General features: G+C 33.9%; 3 protein-coding genes across 3 annotated transcripts in view; all 3 read left to right on the top strand.

Moving 5' to 3' along the window:
* Positions 1-2,025: 2,025 nt before the first annotated feature.
* Positions 2,026-12,860, top strand: LOC127854828 (molluscan insulin-related peptide 1-like). Its single transcript, XM_052389895.1, has 4 exons — positions 2,026-2,164; positions 9,514-9,640; positions 10,363-10,483; positions 11,229-12,860. Exons 1-4 carry the CDS (start codon positions 2,133-2,135, stop codon positions 11,459-11,461), a joined length of 513 nt encoding a protein of 170 aa, XP_052245855.1. The 5' UTR covers positions 2,026-2,132; the 3' UTR covers positions 11,462-12,860.
* A 573-nt stretch (positions 12,861-13,433) lies between these two features.
* LOC127854813 (uncharacterized) overlaps positions 13,434-19,850 on the top strand; it is a 150,960-nt gene continuing 144,543 nt past the window's right edge. Inside the window, exon 1 of the mRNA XM_052389874.1 lies at positions 13,434-13,592. The gene's annotated coding sequence lies outside the window, so the exon portion shown is untranslated. The remainder of the gene's footprint in view (positions 13,593-19,850) is intronic.
* LOC127854821 (secernin-3-like) overlaps positions 13,617-19,850 on the top strand; it is a 204,174-nt gene continuing 197,940 nt past the window's right edge. Inside the window, exon 1 of the mRNA XM_052389886.1 lies at positions 13,617-13,978. The gene's annotated coding sequence lies outside the window, so the exon portion shown is untranslated. The remainder of the gene's footprint in view (positions 13,979-19,850) is intronic.

Here is a 19,850-nt window from a genome sequence, read left to right as displayed (position 1 = left end):
TTAATATGGCTTTTAGCAGATCATCACATGACTTAAGGCCCAACGACCGCCATTAATTAAACTTATTTCTGCCATGTTACCCACCTTCCCCGCTTCGCGAATGCGGTGTTAAGGACCTGCTGTAAGCAAGTTGTTGCTTTGTTATTATTGTAATCTGCATGTTTCTTTTTTTCTTTCCATGATCTCCAAGTTTAACATGGTTGTAAACAATATTGACGACACGACGGAAGCAAGCATTCCAGGAATTTATTACGCTATCGTTATACGGTAAATGTAGTTGTAACAACATTGCCAACACGACGGTGGAAGCACGGAAGCAAGAAACCTATGGAAAAATTAAACATTATCAACAAGTATGAGCACGTAGCACATTTATTCATTCATACACAAATGGAAACTTCAACGCTGCTATTTGTCAACAAATACCTTGTGAGACCATGACCTTGTCTATCGGACACCGTATGACTGTATCACAAAGAAGAATTAGGATCCTGATCATTTGCCATTTTCTGTGATATATACGTATTAACTCGAGACAAGCAATACCATACTGTACATATAAAAAATAATTGATTTTTTTCATGTTTATTGTATGAAATGGAAAATGGTTACAAAGGTCAGGAGACATTCATCTTGATAGCTTACAGTTTTCCATATTAGCTTTACACAGAAGAACAGATTACTGCCCTTTTGTTGTGTAACACAGCCAGTTTAAACTTTACACAACGATAGGAAAGTAACCCGATTTTTCTGTTTTTCATACCTCTGCTTCCCCATTAAAAAAATATCTCATAATGAATATGCTGGTTGACGTGTTCATCGTGGCGTCATGAGCACATGCGCTTATTAAAGACAAATAAGTTGTTTTGTTGTTTTGGTTCTTTTTGTGTCGAACATATATTACATCAGGGTATCAAATTGTAGCTTGAATCGTTTTATAATTAACCTAAGAGGATCACGTTTTAGTTGATTCCGACTACCTTAAACTATTGATTGATATAAACCCTGTTGATTGTGACATAAACATATATATCAGGTTCATGATGTCAGGCAGATATAAATAATTTAAAAGAGGTTTGCAACATTTCGATACTGAGTGTCGTTTAATCGTTTTCAACACATGTTAAGCATTTACTTACGGTGTGGGTGTACCACAAAAACGGAAAGGATGCGAAGTATTTGTAAAAATAAAAAAAAAAAAAAGGAACACAAAACATTTTCGTCAGTTCCAACGAGGACAATAAGGATATATTTAAAGAACTCCAAAACCAGATTAATTGTTGTTTAAAAAAGGAATAGCAACATTATGTACATTGATATTGTTTGTTTGGGAATTCTATCTGGCCGATAACTCTTGATTGGTCTTGAAATACCAAAACGAGATGAATCGCTGTTGATTGGTAAGGGATTTCAAACATTAGGTCAAGCGATGAGGGTTTGTCAAAGAATTCCATCACGAGATAAATTTTTGTTGATTGGTGAATGAATTCATAAACGACGTAAATCACTCTTGATTGGTCATGGAATTCATAAACGATCTGAATCACTGCTGATTGTTTAAGGAATTGCAACACTAGGTCAATCAACGAGGCATGGTCAAAGAATTCAATCTTGGTGTCCATGAGTGTTTATTTTTAAGGACTTTTAAAATTAGACCAACCAGTAAGAATTTGTCAAAAATTGTATCCAAAGATAAACCACTGTCGATTGGTTAAGGAATTTCAGCACCAGGTCAATCCCTGATGACTTGTAAAGGAATTTCATAAAAAGACCACACAATGGTGATTTGTTAAGGAATTTTAACAGGAAGCCAATCGCTTCTGATTGGTCATTGAATTAAACCTCAAGGTAAAATACTGTCGCGCCAGTTAAGTGTACGAAAGTTTTGTCTCAAGTACCTTTCTACGCGCGACCCATTTTCGTGATCGGCGTTTAAAATCAATGTAAAAATTACCCGATAGTCTGATGCATGGTCGCGAACGGTGCTCCTATCAATTCGTCATCTTCAACCTTAGAGACAGTATATATGACTCCGCCGTGATGCAGTATTTATTGGTGCCGCTTGGAGCTTAGGACTGGCATACAGATTGTGATACAAGGCGGTTGTCTTTGGAGGCGTCGACTGTTAACAGATGAAAGCGGCTTTTAGCAAAATTATGAAAAGGTATGAATATCTGGTTATGGTTTTTGTGTATGACAAATGTATGTAAATTCAGACTGTTTGCTTGATGAGTATCAATACTTGAATTGTAAGTAATATTTAACTGTGTATTCCTTGTTAATGCAAATCGGCTCAATGTCTTTACTTTATTGTATTGAAAAATTGAAATGCACGAATTGTCTTTGGTTTTGAAAATTACTTGGAAACTGACTATTATTTAAATGTGTGAACATTGTTTCAGTTCATATTTTGTAAATATGTGTCGGATTTGCTAGACGATAACATTTATATTTATCGGTTCAACCTGTTGTTGTTGTACTGGATAACAAGAGTTATACGGTCTTTAAAACGTAATCGACCATGATTTTATTTTCGATCATATTTCGTTTTGTCATTTATGATGGGGTCAATACATAACACATTTATTTTAGGTCTACGAAAACAATGTAAATGTAAAATAAAACGACAGTTTGTTACAAGAAGATGCCTTAACGTGGCATACATTATTACATCATATATACTCAATGGCTTTACCGTTTTCTGATTCCGTATTTAGCTGGTAACATTCTTTTGACTTCTTTTTATGGTAAACCGACAGCCCGGCTGGCGACTTCAATTTTCGCCATTCCGCGAAATATTATGAGTTACACCTCGGTGAAAAGTTAAAACGCTTATCAGTTATGGAATAACCCGTTGTTTTATTTATCTAGTTGATACAAAAAAAATATAACGTATTAAAAACCGGCGCGTGAAAAAGGTCTGATACAATATTTTAAAATAGCTATTGTGTCGGGGCTGGGAGGAGTGATAATATTGTTCCTATGCTAGTTGCTTTTAAATAAATCAACTTTTTTTCATATCTTTTTTGTACTTGAGTAAATAATTTGGAATTATGTTGTTTCAGTGGTTGTTTGTTGATTTCATAATTCAATTTTGGGTTTGAAAGATTTTTGTTATAGTGAAACGTTGTAAACAGTTTGTTAATTAACTTAAAATTCCGTAAAAACAATCCTAGCTTAGCATACATATTGTTGTATTACGATGTAAGAAAGTATATTTCATGGATAAAAAAACAACTTATTTTTTTTACAATTTCATTCAGGAGGAAAAACAATTTCAAGTTCATTGAGATGGCCATATGTTATCCTTTATTTATTTGTTTTGACGTGTACTTGGTAATAAATAAAATACATGTTTACTATTTATAAGAAAAAACAGCGTGGCATGGCCAATAATTGACTCCTCAGTTAGTTTGGTTGCTAAGCGAGTGATAATTAAACATATCAGTGGATGAGGGTTATCACACTATACACAGAATATCACTAACACCCACTCGTTGTTGGAATTCTCAAGTGTTGCATATTCTTAAAGCCCCGTTACTATTCAAAATCAACGAAAATTTCGTACAATATTTCGTAAAATATAGTTAAAGAATAAAAAAATCAGTGTTCCTTATGGCAATTGCCGAAATTTCAACGCTTGATGTGGTCTGGTAAAATAGATGTTTGTCAATACAAACTGCTCGTTTTTATTATTGTTTTGCATATTTAATTCCATTTTAATTTCCCGCAACGATATCTATTCATAGCACTAACATGGCACCATTTTAGTGTTCGCGTGTCGTATGGATAGATATATTTGCGGGAAATTAAAATCGAATTAATTGTGTCACAAATAAATAAAAACGAGCATTTTGTATCTACAAAAATCTATGTAATCATACCACATCTAGCGTTGAAATTGTGGCTATTGCTATAATGAACACTGGTTGTTTATGTTGTAATTTTTTTTACGAAATACTTTACGAAATTTTCGTTGATTTTGAGCGTTATATAGGCTCTAATATATAAATATTCGATGATGGCGCCCTGTAAAAAACGGCTGTGAACTCTGTATTAAATGCTTGGCATTTATCTTTCTAATGTCTTGATTATTGGTGTTAGTTTTCGTCATGTGCTTCGTCTTGTGTCTTAATATATGGCAATTGGTCACTTGCCTGTAATTAGTTTCCTTTTAATGATGAAAGGAGTGATCCATTCTTGATGGAACGCGAGTTTCACTTTGTTTATTTAGTATTTTATTAAGTTATGGTATAAATTGACAGTTTGTTGGCATTGCGCAAACAATAAATATGTATACAGCACATGAATACAATTATGCATTTGAATATAGCCTTCATAAAGGCTAATTCTGACTGATACCAACTAATCTGTGATTACGACTAAAAAAAGGTAATGCCTAGGATATGACGCATGCCTAAGAATATAACCTGATGAAAAAACGATCCGCTAAGTAGAACATTATTCGCTTAGTAATGTAACAATACGTTGGTTTTAACTATTTGAACTCCACTACAGCTAATCAATGTTATTCATACACATATAGATTTAGAATACGGGTAGTTATCTATGAGCATTTCGTTCCTTATTATATTAATAATGGTATCAATGATTGAAATGGGCAGTTTTATGAATAATTATTAATTGAGTTACGCAGACACGTTAATTGAATTACGCAAACATCTATTAACTTAAACATCTTTTTTAATTTAAATATCTGTAACAGAATATCTCTTTAAAGGGACCTTTTGACGTTTTGATAAATTTACAAAATTAGTTCAGCTTTGCAAATGTTCTTTGAAGTTATTGTTTTGCAAGGAAACAGTAATACTGAACATTTACCGTGCTCTGAGATATACATTATATGTATCTTTTAAAGATTAAAAAACCTAAAAATTATAAAGCGTTACAAACACGAGAGAATTGTATATTTGAAAAGTTCTGTTATTATCGTTATTTTGTGACAGTACGAGATGTGCTTATATAGAGTATAAAATACTGCGAGTCATGCATAAATGACCGAGTGGTTTAAGCGCTAGACTTACTCCAAGGGTCAGTGATTCGAGCCCAGTTATGGAGTACTTGCTTTCTGTAATTTAATGTAAGTTTTATACATAAACTCTTAGTTTTCGATGTATACATTTATCAATGTAAAGTATTAAATGACAAACTTTAAAACATGCCAAAATCTTTGAAAAGGTCACTTTAAATAAAACACGAGTTTGTCTTAAAACCATGAAGAGCATCCTGCTTTAACCGATTTTATCCATATGGGAAAACGCTTGCAATTATCATTATGGTTCTGTTGAGATGTAAACAAACAAATGGATGATAAAACACTAACTTGAAATGTGTAAACTCCTACCAAAGTGCTTTAATTTTTTTAATCAATTGCGTATGCATGTTTTTTTTTAAAAGTACCTCCTTTTAATTGTGTTTGAAGTCTTAGTCCGTTTAACAAACCATTCCCAAAGGTGAGTCTTTTTTGTATTTGTGTGACCTAATATCAATGTTATCACAGGCTTCAGTATAACTTTTACACCATGCTAATCATGTTAACTATTTATACACGCATGGGAATATCAATATGGAATATTATATTTGAATAAAATAAAATCAATATTTATATGGGTGTGTGTTATATTTATTTGAAAAAAAAACGTGAACTTAAATATATAAATATATGCAATAGTTTAAAAAAAAAACTGTCTCAATGGTATCACGTTTGCAGAAGAAATATAAAAGCAACATATTTTTTACAAAAGAAATGGCATTCATTGCTGGGACGCATGAAAGTAGTGTGAGCTGAAATACTTTATATGCGGCGTCGAGACAGAGGCTGTGCGACACTAACATAAATCAGTGCTCAGGGACAGACCAACTCTCCAATATTCGATATAAAACATGTGTCTAAATTCAGTTTTTTTGCTGATGTCATAAGACAAAATCTAATTGCTCAGTATAGTGGTGAAGTATTTTTCATAAAAATGAAATGGTCCGTCTGCCTATATTTTTTTTTAGTAATACGGAAATGAAACCAGACCGTTTACATGCATATGAGAATTCGTTTTTATCAACAAATATGAATTAAGTAGCCAATATCATGATGCATTATATGGTTCGGAAATACAAAAGATTGAATTTTACTAAATATTTTCAATCTAATATTAATGCCGTGAAAATGCTCATTTCTATTATTTTAAACAGTGCATTGTCGAGCATATTCAGTTGCTATCTATCCTACACATTTGCATAACTAGTCCGTTAAAATATTTCTTTAGAAATACGAAAATATCATTTCGAAGACTCGACATTTACATAATGGTGTCATGAGTCTCGTTTTGTCCTACATAACTATGTGCACGTTTTGCTGGTTTACGTAGGTGTTCCATTATGCCTACGTGACCTCGTGACCTCGTGAGTCGCCTTTCAGTGTATATGTTGCGTAAGCTTCACCCAAGCTATGAAATAATTGGATTCCGCCGTTGTATTAACAAGCTTAAAACATATTGATGATATAATTATTTTTTCTGCACATCAATATTTCTAGGAAATAAGAAACATTTTCTGATTAATAGCGTACTTATGACGTCGTTCTTTATTAGACAGTTACTAACGTTCTCAGTTGCGCAAACCGCTATTAAAGTATTAGTGATTATGTTGGTTTTAGTTATGTGAGTTACATTAAAAAGCTGTTATGTTTGCTTAAACTATGAGCAATTCGATATTTTCGCAGCTTTTAGATAACCGATGCACCTTTATTTTAACGTGAACTGTATAATTAAACAAGTTGCTTAACTTAAAATGGGCAGATTTAAAAAGTATATTTTGATCACCAATAATAAAACAAAACAAATTTGCTATTACATAGTATTAAAATCAAGAATAAAGCATGGATTAATATTTAACAAACTTGTTAGGCATACCCACAATTTTACTAGATTGTTCGATTGAAAAAACTGGTTAAAACTTTTTCATATTTTTTTTCAAAACACATCGCAAAGACATCAGTGCAGCGTTTTGTCATTAAAGAAATCAAAGTTTCTTAATTTGCAAAACTAATATCCTGTTAGCGTGCTCAGCTCGATCGAGCGAGCAGTGGTACCTTCGTGACGTTGCGAAGTGTCTGAAAGCGATTCTTCATTTCCTACTTGTGTCAAAGGACTTAGGATTTGAAGCCATCTAAATGCCCCACTAAACTGACAAAAGCAAATGCTAAACGTGAAGCCTGTCTCACCGACTTTTAGAATTCGAGCCCATTTGAAATTATTTTGTTGAAAAGGGTCATATGTATTGCATATGCAACAATGCTTACAATGCAAAAAGAGAATTTATTTTTCTCCTACGAAGTTTTGTCCTTACCTTTGAGGTTCTATTAAGTCATTTAATACCATACAAAATAAAACTAAACGTCACATAAGAAACATGAAATACATTTGTAATTTATGAAGCTACGTATCTGAATGCTTCATAGTTCGTATGAACTTCATATGTATTGTACTTAATTTATTAAACATATGGGTCAACAAACAGACACCTTGTAACACAATCTTTGCATCACATACAGGTTATGAAGAGGCCACAGTCCCAATTACGTTGTACTAGAATTACATACATGTACATGTAATTAATTAGAATCTTTCTTAGAAAAGCCTTGTTGTTTTATTATACAAGTATATGTATATTTAATTATAAAATGTGCACGCGCGATTTCACTTATGTGCCAAAAAAACATTGTCATGGAAACGAACAGCTAAATATTGAAAATCAAAGTATTATTTTACGTAGTATGATATTTATTACACTGACATGAAATGACTGTTTATGTATTATTTATTTCAGACGTTTCGGTACTACACTTTACTATGTTTTATTCTGTGACGTCTAATTAGTTGGATACATTCGTCTGAAATTCTTGATGTGTCAGAAACATCCGCTGCGGGTTTTAAATTTTGCATATTTAATTCTTATCATTCGTTGATGTTTCATGCAACAGCTCTCTCAAATATTAAAATTATTTCCGCGCGTCATTGTTTTTTAACATTTAAATGGCAAATGCACACAAAATGCAGATCACATTTATGTTACAAAATAGTGATGGTTAGCGGATACTTTTCTCATGCGTGAGAAGATTTAATGACGTGTTATGTTTAGCATTTTGAGTTGTTTGCTTTCAAACGGTGTACAAATAAAATAGGTTATCAGTTAACACCACATCTAAGAAGCACACACAGTCAAATCATGTTTATTTTGTTGTAATATCAACTGATGTCATTTACATAAATGGTAGATAGACACTGTTGTCAGTCGATATATTTAAGGTCTATTACTAAATGTTATGTAAGTTGTATGTTGTCAGTCGGTATATTTAAGGTCTATTACTTATTGTTATGTAAGTTGTATGTTGTCAGTCGATATATTTAAGGTATATTACTTAATGTTATGTAAGTTGTATGTTGTCAGTCGACATTTTTAAGGTATATTACTTATTGTTACGTAAGTTGTATGTTGTAAGTCGATATATTTAAGGTATATTACTTATTGTTACGTAAGTTGTATGTTGTCAGTCGATATATTTAAGGTATATTACTTAATGTTTCGTAAGTTGTATGTTGTCAGTCGACATTTTTAAGGTATATTACTTAATGTTACGTAAGTTGTATGTTGTAAGTCGATATATTTAAGGTATATTACTTAATGTTACGTAAGTTGTATATACATGATCGCTGCTTGTATAAAATAGATTGAGATCTTTCACATAGACTGTGTTTTTAGTTTTGTACATTTATATAAATGATTGCAATCTTTTGAATGGGACGCTTATAATAAATTTGCTTTTTCTTCATGTTCAAAGAGCAAAGTGGTACTTGCATGAAACTGTTTAAAATGTATTGAATTAGACGCTTTTATATCATTTTTTTCAGGTGCTCGAAAAGTTATGTAACGATTAAAGGAAGAGCCTTGCAATATTTCGATTTAGAAACTTGTGTTTTTTTCCGGAAGTTTGAAGAGTTAAACTAAGATAATTATCATAATTTTAATGAGAAGCTGTATTTCATTTTCGATCAAAGAAGACGTTGCATGGATAAATTGTACTTTTTTGAATGCTTGCATGTCATATTATTACTAATTCCAAAGAAAACAAAGTAATATGGTCCTTTCAAGAGAAGGTTCAACTACTTTGAATCATCTTTATGGTACTTATTTATTTCATTTTCAATACGGAAGAAAAAGTCAAACTTGTAAAAAAAAAAACTTTTCTGTACGAAAAGTATGCAGAAAAATGTGTACAATTAATGCTAGCATTCGTTTTAATGACACGTTGATATTTAATATTTCTTTGTCTAGAGAACCATAGGCAATTCGGAGCTTACCTGAAGGATATTGCAATCGTTTAAATGAGACTCATTGTTTGTTCTATTTCCAGATCATAGGGAGTAATGGAGAGCGTTCGCAAAGTGGTTTGCAATATTTTGAGTGAGAGTCTTGCATTTTGCTTTTACTTTTTTCCAGAGTACAAAAGGTAATGGGTGGCCTTGTCGTGGCAGCAGTGTACACATTCGTCTGGTCTCAGTGCATTTTATTCGTCCTATCAAAGCAGGCCAAAGTGTGCTCCATTCTTGACAAACCGCATCCTGAGGTAAACATCGCATTGGTGTGTTTTCAAATAGACCAACTCGTCTTTGTACATGCTAGCACTTTCTTCACCCGTAGGACAGGGAGATTTTGTGTATGTGAATGTAAGCATACGACCCTTTTCTCGCATTTTATGGCCCCAAAGGAGGGCATATAGTGATCGCACTGTCCGTCCGTCCGTCTGTCTGTCTGTCCGTCTGTCTGTCCGACACACTTTGCGTTTAGGTTTCGAAAAATGCTCATAACTTATATGGCGCTTAGATGTAACCTTCATTTTTGGTATGCATGTGTATATGGACAAGGCCTTTCCATACGCACACAAATTTGGCTCCTGTGACCTTGACCTTGAACTTAGGGTCCGCGTTTAGGTTTCGAAATCTCTGTTTAGGTTTCAAAAAATGCTCATAACTTCTATCAAAGCGTTTTTCGGGGCATATATCATTCTATGGAGACAGCTCTTGTTCCAATTCTTACTTGACTGGAATCCACGAGTCTAAGCTTGACTTCTTTGCCCTACCCTCACATCTGTCTATGCATTTCTGTCAGGGGATCTCTGTCTACGTTAAACGAGTCCTTTAGCATTTTGGGTCTTTTTTCTTGGAGAAAATCCGTGGGTCTCTCTTGCCTTACTCATATATCGGCCACCTTCTTACTATACGGTAATGTTTGGGTATATGTATAGAAGGTTTCTTAGACTAATAATATTGGTCAATTTCTGGTTTGCAGGGGATATGTGGATCTCAACTTGACGACGTCCTTGAAACCTTGTGCGTGTTTGGCACCGCCCACCGGAAGTTCTTCAAGCGCTCCATCGTCGAATCGTTGCCATTAACTGAAGTAATTGGAGGTATGGATTTCATGGTGTTCATTATTTTTAACCTGACATTGGGTCACTTTTGTCTTCAGTTATATTAAACTTAGTTTTTATTTTTTGCTGAAAAAACATCCACAGGTATTCGGATGTATTTACTTAACCCATTTATGCCTAGCGTCTAGAAAAAAGACCTTTTCATCAGGGTCTGCGCTGTTTGCTTAAAGGAATTTCTGTAAGAAATATTCTAAATATAGAAATAAATATAATAGACACCCTAATTTTGAAAATAAATTGATCCAATTTAGAAGGATGGGAGAGTCCACTATGCATAAATGTGTTAAGTGGTGCTTTTGTAGGTATTAAGATCTCAATTATTCTCTTAAAGTAAAAAAAAAAATGAAAAAAAATTGATGAAATGAAACCTGCTGCAATATTTGACCGCGCTACGTTATTTCCATAAAATCTATTTGAGATTAATTATCCTTAATTTACAAATTACTTTAAAAATGGAAGTAAAAGATATTTAAATAGATAAAGATCAATTATCAGTACAAGTAAGTGAATTAACCATTCAACGATGCATTGGTTGGTTAAACTTTATCGCACCTAATAATTGGTTGTTATAATCTAAACACAAATAACAAAATCAGATAAATTTAAAAATGACCTTGCCATTTGTTAATTTATCTATCTGACGTCATAAGAATTATCATGGAATACAATTCTGCCGGTCATTCTTTACGGTTATATGTACTAAAATGTCATCCTTGTCTTTCAGACATAAATGCCAAGCAGTTTTATGATCTGTATAAATCAAACGCCCTCGACAGTAAAGATGTCGTTACGGTCCCTGCCACGGATTTTGCGTTATCAAAGAAGGAAGCGGTGAGCTTTTTCAACAAAAGAAGGGGTGTCTTCGATACCGGAATAGTGTGCGAATGCTGCAAGAACATTTGCAGTATTTCTGAACTGAACATGTATTGTCAAAAACGTCCAATGCTAGGTCGTTAATGCAGCTTTTTTTCTCGATGTAAACAAACAATTGTGCATTATTTCTGTAGTTGTTTTTTGTATGCAAGATTTGTTTTCAGTCTACGGAAGTTTTGGTGTGCATTGACAAGTATTTACATTCCTGATTAGGTTGAAGTCTATTGGTTTTGAATGTATTGGTTAAGCCGCGCATCTTGTTGATTGATTCGTACGTGCAGCAATTAAGATGAAAAATGTCTTTTTTTATAAAGACAAGCTTCGTTGACAATAGTAGATATGTTATATTTGCCCCAAATTTACAAAAGCAGGGATAAAATCACTGGATAGATTGAAAAACATATTCTATGAAAGTTAAAATATTGGTACTACGATGAGTCGTACAAACGCTACCACAATTTAACGATAAATAAACACAAACAATTCATTATAATTAGTAATGCTCCATTTTTAAATTCTTGGTTTCATGATGCCATCTGTCGCTAAATTAATACGTCTGCAGTTTCTTTTGACTTCCTGGTAGAATTTATTCACAGACTGTCATTTACAACGTGCAATACAATTTTGACACAACGCAAACAGAAAATATAGACTTTATCAAATTTTCAATTATCTTTATAAATATTCACTGAAAGAAATATCGTTTCTAATTGACTGTAATAGTAAAGCGTCTAATTATAAAACGCAGACATGACGCGCATATAATACCGATACCTAGTTATCTACTTCGAAACCCGTGATTCGCAGCAATGAAATTACGATGTTGAGTGTGGTTTTTGTGGGCTTAATAAAAAATATTTATTTATTTGTATGCATTAATCATTTTGATAATTCAATTCATTCAACACAATTAAAAAGAAAGGTCGATAGCATGATTTTAAATTTATTTTAACTTCTGATTAAAACAATGATGGGGATTTTAATCGCCAATATTTATTTTATTATATTTAACCGTTGACGGAAGTTAACTTCGCAGTAAATTTGAAGATTAGAGCAATTCTATTGGAACCCATATAACTATTACAAGAAATCTATGTAAACTAAATATTAGATAGCTAAGTCGAAAAACAGCATGTGGAATACACAAATTCATAGAAGTCAATTGGTTCAATCATACATCTTGTTTATTAGATATCATTTATAATAGTTTTAAACGAACGTGTTTATAATATGCAGATAAACGCCGAGGTTTATTGGTTAAATCAACCATTCATATTGATAATTAAATTGCTTGTGTGGTTGCTTTTATAGGTGATTAAAGATAGTATGAGATCTATGCAGAACTTAAGACCATTTGTCGCATCAGACTTCAGTGTGACGTGCGATTTTCGAATTTCCCCTAGACAAATGATTTAGAATGTCGTGCAATTTGTATTTCTAGTGTATAAATGCAGTGTTTGGCAATATAGTGCTTACAAGAATATATTGACTTGCGTTCAATTCTTTAAAGTTTTATCTCCTTACGTGCATTTTAATTAAAAATGCACCTTTTGCGACTTTGATAGCCAAGGTCTCTGATAATTTTTTGGTTTCCCAACCAACTAAATCACTCAAGTAACAAATTAATTTCAACCAGGGAATGTATCGAATAATTACTTGCATTGTAATGTTTTTCACCAATTTTAACAGTATTGTAGTTACATCATGATCGCCGATTAATCAACACTTACGTTTTATGGTTGAGCTTTTTTACCAGAATCAAGTGCACCTTCGTATGTTAGTAATTGACAACTGACAAACTTGAATCAGAGCTCACAGGAGAATGGCAATAGAAGGGATTTCATCATCAATCTCCACATTAGTTATTTCGCAAGACCAGTGATCGGTCCATTGATTCTCGGTGTGTAATTCAACGCTCTATATGTTTAATGACCAGCCGTATTGCTTACTAGGAACCAAGCATGTTACGTTATAAAGAGAACCAAACATCGCCCGGCACACCGAAAGTGTGATGTGTAACCGCCAAGAGATTGTACAGATTGCCCTCCCTTTGATATAAATGCGTTATGAGCATTTAGAAACGCGGGCAACATATTTTTCGTAAACACATTCTGTCAGTGATTTAGTCGCAAACAGCACTGACTGTTATTGCGCAAATGTTAACTCTATACCCCTCATGTCACAGTGGGCTCTTTTGGTAGAAGACGGACACCAGGTGAACACAAATCGACAACTAGCTGAAATAATTCGCGTTCAGAATAAATCTGAACGCTGAAACTCCGGTCTGCAAAAACCATAACGAAAATTAAATACAATACTATTATATCAATATGCTTAAAATTGCAAAAGAACATAACCAACTCATAAAGTTTTAGTTAATTAGTCCATTTTTACCTCAAATAGCGTCGAATTGAAGTTAAAAGGCATAATTTGTTTCAGTTAAACTTCTGCTTAAATCGCAATACAATCACTGACCTCTCGCCATGTTATGAAATATTTAAATATCAACCAATCAGAAGAAGGCATACGGTGTAATAGGCTGCGTTATCGATTAAAATCTACCTGCCGTATATAGCGGGCACAGCGATTGGAATTGAAAATGTGAGTAGTGTGTTGATCATGCATGCCATACGTCCCGGATTGTCCGGGACAGTCCCGGAAATGAAGAACTTGTCCCGCTGTCCCGGAAATCTGTCAAATGTCCCGGAATTTACAAAATCCATAAATACATGTACCTTATCTTAAGCTTAACTGCACCTCGAATCTGTGTATATCTGCAGCGTCTCCATGACAATGCCTACCCGAATAGGCAGACTACGCTACGTGTCAAAATCGATCAATTAACATGGGTCCTGTTATTAAATCGATTGTCTCACGTTCGCGGTCAAACCGAAAAGGCGGCATTGTTTAATGTGGTTGTAAATTGACTTTAATCTACTACGTCATTATTTCCCGCTGCGTAAGGGCAAAGGATAGTTGTTCACACATCTTAAGTCCAATATCGCTGAGTAAAAAATTAAAAGCAGTTTATGTTCGCACGTTTAACCGACAAAGAAGTTGAGTAAAAAAGAAAGCATATAAAAACGTCATCCTCACACGGTTTATTATTGTCTTGTTCTAAACCCCCAGTAAACATAACGTTAAAAAAACTATTGTGAATTGATTTGAGTTGACGATCTAACGGTACTGTATTGTTGTATTTTTTTATTATATAAATGTTATAAATGAATAAAGGCGTATCAACAACTACGCGTTACACACACCGGTCTTAATAACAATAACGCAGTGACGTCACCATCTATGTTTATAACGCTTACACTGAAAACACGTGGCTTGTATCTATTAACGGAAGTAGAAATGTTTAATTTGACGTTAATAGATCAAGTGTATTTCGGATAAGCTTTCGAACTTTTGCTATTAACGATGCGAAACAAAAAAAAAACGTACCAAAAATGCATATGTCTTTAAATATCGCTACATTTTATACATGTCCCGGAAAATCGGCAAAAGTCCCGGACAATTTAACTCAATGTCCCGGAATTGGTCTCAAAAATTATGGCATGTATGGTGTTGATTTAAATTGGTCAGGCGTGCAAAATTTAAAGAGTCATTACATAATTCTTACGGAACATTATTGAGAAATGAATTATCTACACAGGTATGTAAATATTATTGCAATCCGTTGATATTAACTGTCTGATATCGGGGCTTGAATGTTGCGCACCAAATTCCTTGCGCATCAATATAGACAAAGAAGGAAAACTCTCGCTATTAAAAAGATAGAGTGGACTATTGACGCCAAGAGTCTGCCAAAGAAAAAATCATCAAAAGACTCTTAAGGCGGCAATTTATATTGACTAATCGACAACCTGACCACTTCAGCGTGATACATAACCAGGGCTTTTTTCCTTCTTAAGCAAGGGTTTTACATATATAGGCCTCTTCCCCCAAGAGAAAGACACCTTTTCATAAGAGAATTTCTTTAGAGTAATGCAAAATCCCTCAAGTTTCAAGTTTACTTAAAGAAATGTCTTCCCTTTTTTCACTTGACTTGTGTCGATATATTTTTCCACAAATTAAATGGAAGGCCAGGCCTTTTCCCCAAATCAAGAAAAAAAAGCCCTCAAAACACTCAGCCTTGGATTGTGTAAAATCAATCCTCATGCAAGCTGAATTCTAAAATAAATGCATTCCAGTATAGAATAGGGAGGAAAATCTTGATGTGAAATATATTTAGTTTTATAGGAGTTGCTTCCCTTCATTTTTTTTCCAAATTCTGTCTATGGAAAAAGCTTGAAATTTATATTAAATTGTTTGTAATGAAAAGCATTTATTAGTTTGATTACAACAATCCAACTTCCACTTACTGAACGTCGCTGGAAGTTAAAACTTGTAAATGCTTTTTTTATGTAAACTCGCTGCCTGGAATTAAGATGGCACATCAATCGGTAACATATGAGCCACCTAAACTATTTTCTGGCATAAATAAACACAAACATCAAATTCATAAATATATCCCTGATGCTCAAATTAAAATCAAAGTACTGACAGTACTGGTGTGATGATGCTTTTGAAGAGGATGGATATAAAACATCAATTTAAGTCTATCTATATCACCACAATTGTGTATGTTGATACGAACATTTGGGTACGCTAAAAAATTTGGGTATGAAAAAAAATTTGGTACGAAAAAAAATTGCGTACGAAACATTTTTGGTACGAAAAAAAGTTTAGGGGTACGGGGAAGTAGTACCCGTGGGTAACTTGACCCATTGAGCGAAACTGGGAGGCGGGTCACAATCTTGTTCATTAAGTATGGCAATACATTCATGATGATTCTTGAAAGTAGGTATGAGCACATAGCCGGACCATGTGAGCTCAATCGTATGAGCACTTGACTATCCGAGTTCGCCCACATACATATGGATAAGTTAACTAATAGCAAAATGACCTTATACATGTATATGCTGAAATCTAACAATCGAACGAAATATCAAACATGGTATGTACACTTAGGTGGTTGTGTAATTTCTGTTAGAATATCGTATTCAATATGTAAATTTTAAATGATTGTGCCCGCACTTGAGTTTGTTGCCTTGTTTGAGTCTATACGCACCTAGGCTGCACCCAGTCTGTGTATTTGTGTTTTTCCAAGGTAATGAGTTACCTCTGCGGTGAGGCTGCATAATGTTGGGACCCGGAGTGTGTCCAGCACTCCTACCTAATAAGATTAGATTGACGACAGTTGGGACGAATACTGAAATACTTTTTAATTTTTTATATGGTCAAATGCTGCGGGGGGGGGGGGGATGAGCTTATCCGGAAAAAAACACCTGTCCGGAATGGTGACCACAAAACAGACAAAATTTTACATTGCGCCGGGAGCAGGAATCGAACCGGTGTCGTAAAGATGAAAAAGCGAACGTCCTTACCACTGCGCTAGCGGGACGGACAATTATGCAAACAAAGTTGTTATATCTATATATATCATAGCAGTGCAGCGTTTACAATTTGCAGGTTAGAAATTGTTCGCATTCTTTAGTTATTTGATCACGTAAAAAGTTAATATTACATGTTTTATTCGCAATTTATTTACTAAATCGAGAACAAATATCAAGCAAAATAGAGAAAATATATAGTTGTTTCATTGGTCCATAAAAATAAAATGGATGTAAAATTACTAATTTTAAATTAACGTTCTGATACACTTATTGAATCTGTTTCCCCAGGATATGCTGTTCTATTAATATTTACCTTTATCAACACGAACGACAACTCTGCTAGGAGAATGTTATCAATGAAAATCAACGAGCAATCTCCTACGCAGTGGTGAATGCCAAGGGAAGTAACTGAAAAATCGAGTTATCTCAATCGTACTGGCTCGGTCTTTTACATAGGTTCCCATTGTGAAGAATTTTTTTACTGGTTATCAAACCTTAGACGACGCTGTTCCAGCATCGTCAACAACTTACATGATATGATGTGCTCACAGGATAATGATATTAATCTAAGTGTCAAACATGTCAACAGATCATGAAAATGTGTCAGTTTTTGCAATCAACAAAGCCACATATTCCAAATTTTAAAATATGCTAAATATATACATTGACTGTCTCTGGAATCCTTCGCAAAATAGATCTAGTGTCTAGTCAACCAATCGTGATACACTGACTTTCTCTGGACCATGCGCGAGAAAGATTGAATCATCCATTCAAAACTTACACTTTTGGATTGTTTTGACCATTTCTCCATAAAAGACAAGCAAATTAATGCTGATGGTAACAAGTATTGTGTTTAATGCTGATGGTAACAAGTACGTATTGTGTTTGTGATAATGTATTAGGTTGATTGAAAATAATTGTATAGACACACAAGACTTATTTTTTTGTACATGATTTTTTTCCTTTAACTACGAGGAAGAACCATGAGCTGTACATAATTATGTACTCATAAAAGCTCAAAGCATTCGAGAAGAAGTTAACTAGGATATTTATACTCAAAACACTGTTTGCAACTATCTTTGTAAAAGTTTTGCATATCCAGAATAAGCTGCATAACATCATAATATTCAGTGATTTCAGCTCTCTCAGTCTCTGTATTAACCCTTTCAGTGCGGGAACCGAATTTTGAAGGCCTTTACAAACAATTTGGATCCAGATGAGATGCCACAGAACGTGGCGTCTCATCAGGATCCAAACTGTTTGCTATTCTGATAATATTCTTTGAAAAAAATCGCAGAAAATGCTAATTTCAGCAGACGACATTTTAGCAGATGACAAATTTCCCAGCATGCAAAGGGTTAAATAAATTGCAATTATCAAAAATACAAAGTGGCAGTGCTCAGTGTTCAACTGTTATGCCAAGGATTTAGTGCTCATGAAAATATTCTCTACTGTTAGGTTATGGAAAAATTATTACATGCCAAAGGCATAAATATCCTCTAATTATAGCATTATTTGCAAAAAAAATTCATGTACATGATGATAAAAGCCTAAAAGAGCGGAACTCCATTAATCTGCACAAGGGTTGGATACTCATATTTCAACCGCTTTTAGAAATATAAAGCAGCTTGTAGAATTGGTAGCAAAGTGATCTCTGCCAGCTACTATTAATTACAATTTATCATGCATTTATTAAACAAATCAAAATTGATTCAAATTCAGTCATATAAAGGAAATCATTATTTTGTCTAGTTAGGTAATTTGCAAAAAAATATTTCCTTAATGAGTTGAGTTTTCCCTTTTTTATGCATTTGTTAAAAAACTTTCTAAATTAACCTTAATATTTAAGTGTTAACCATAGAAAGTACCCATTTCAATTAAACTAAAGGTTTTTATGCCCCAAGATCGAATGATCGAGGGTATATTGTTTTTGACCTGTCTGTATGTCATTGTATGTGTGTGTCTGTCCCAAAAGATTAACCTTGCTCATAAAATAAAAGCTCTCGTTTCTATGTTCTTTAAACTTCACATGTGCATGCATCTCATTGAGATCTACAATCAAACATGGTTTGAGGTCACTAGGTCAAAGGTCACTGTGACATTGACATTCAAAATATAACCTTGTTTCTAAAATAGCTGCCGTGCGGCTTCAAAGCGCAGTAGGGGGCATTGTGTTTCACAAACACAGCTCTTGTTTACTTAATGAATCAACTATAAATAGTGAAATATTAACTATTTCAATCTGTTGTAACAAATAGATTTATTTCTTATTGAAGTATATATAGTAAAGCTCGTAGTAATTTTACGATTCCTTTAGTGCCTTCGCTATTTAAAAACATCTGGGAGTGCAGGGATCTGTGGTGACCGTCGTGTTAAGCCAACGTGTCTAAAAATTTACCATGGAAATAACAGAAATTTGTTAAGACACCCATTTGGATTGTCCTTATAAACATTTATATGTTTGGACTTGGTTATACATCAGAATGATAAACTTCTGTAAGTGGCATGCTGCCAACTAAAATTCTGGACAATCATTTTCATTTTATCATGATGAGACAAGTTATTATTTTATATCATGATAACTGTAATTGACTCCTCATCTTTATTTGCTGCTGACAAGCTGTTTTGATGCATGTCCAGTGTTCTCCGGAAGCATCGGCGGCCGGCGATTTCGCCGGTTACTAACAATCTAGGCGCCGGCTACATTTTCAAAAAAATATTAATTAGAAACGGCGGAAAAAAAACGGCAGTGTCCGTGTGTATTCCAGTTTTGTGTGTGTCCACAAACTAGCTGTATGTAATTATTCTCATGTGCATTATGTTCGACTAGAGCAAGCACAAAAAAAAAGATCGATAGTTCTTAATTTTACTTAACAGTTTTCACCCTCTTTTTTAAACGCTCGTTTTTGACAAAGATTGCCGAACACATGGGTATTTTAGCTAACTACGGAAAGTTTACGGCTGGCTTATTTAACCTTCCACCAGTCATCGTGACATAAACGCGCTGCACTTGAAGTGTTTGTTTGAATTTG

Source organism: Dreissena polymorpha, chromosome 13 (genome assembly GCF_020536995.1).
Source record: "Dreissena polymorpha isolate Duluth1 chromosome 13, UMN_Dpol_1.0, whole genome shotgun sequence".
NCBI lineage: Eukaryota > Metazoa > Mollusca > Bivalvia > Myida > Dreissenidae > Dreissena > Dreissena polymorpha.
The sequence above is the reverse complement of the archived record's forward strand: the minus strand, read 5'-3'. Positions and strand labels throughout refer to the sequence as shown.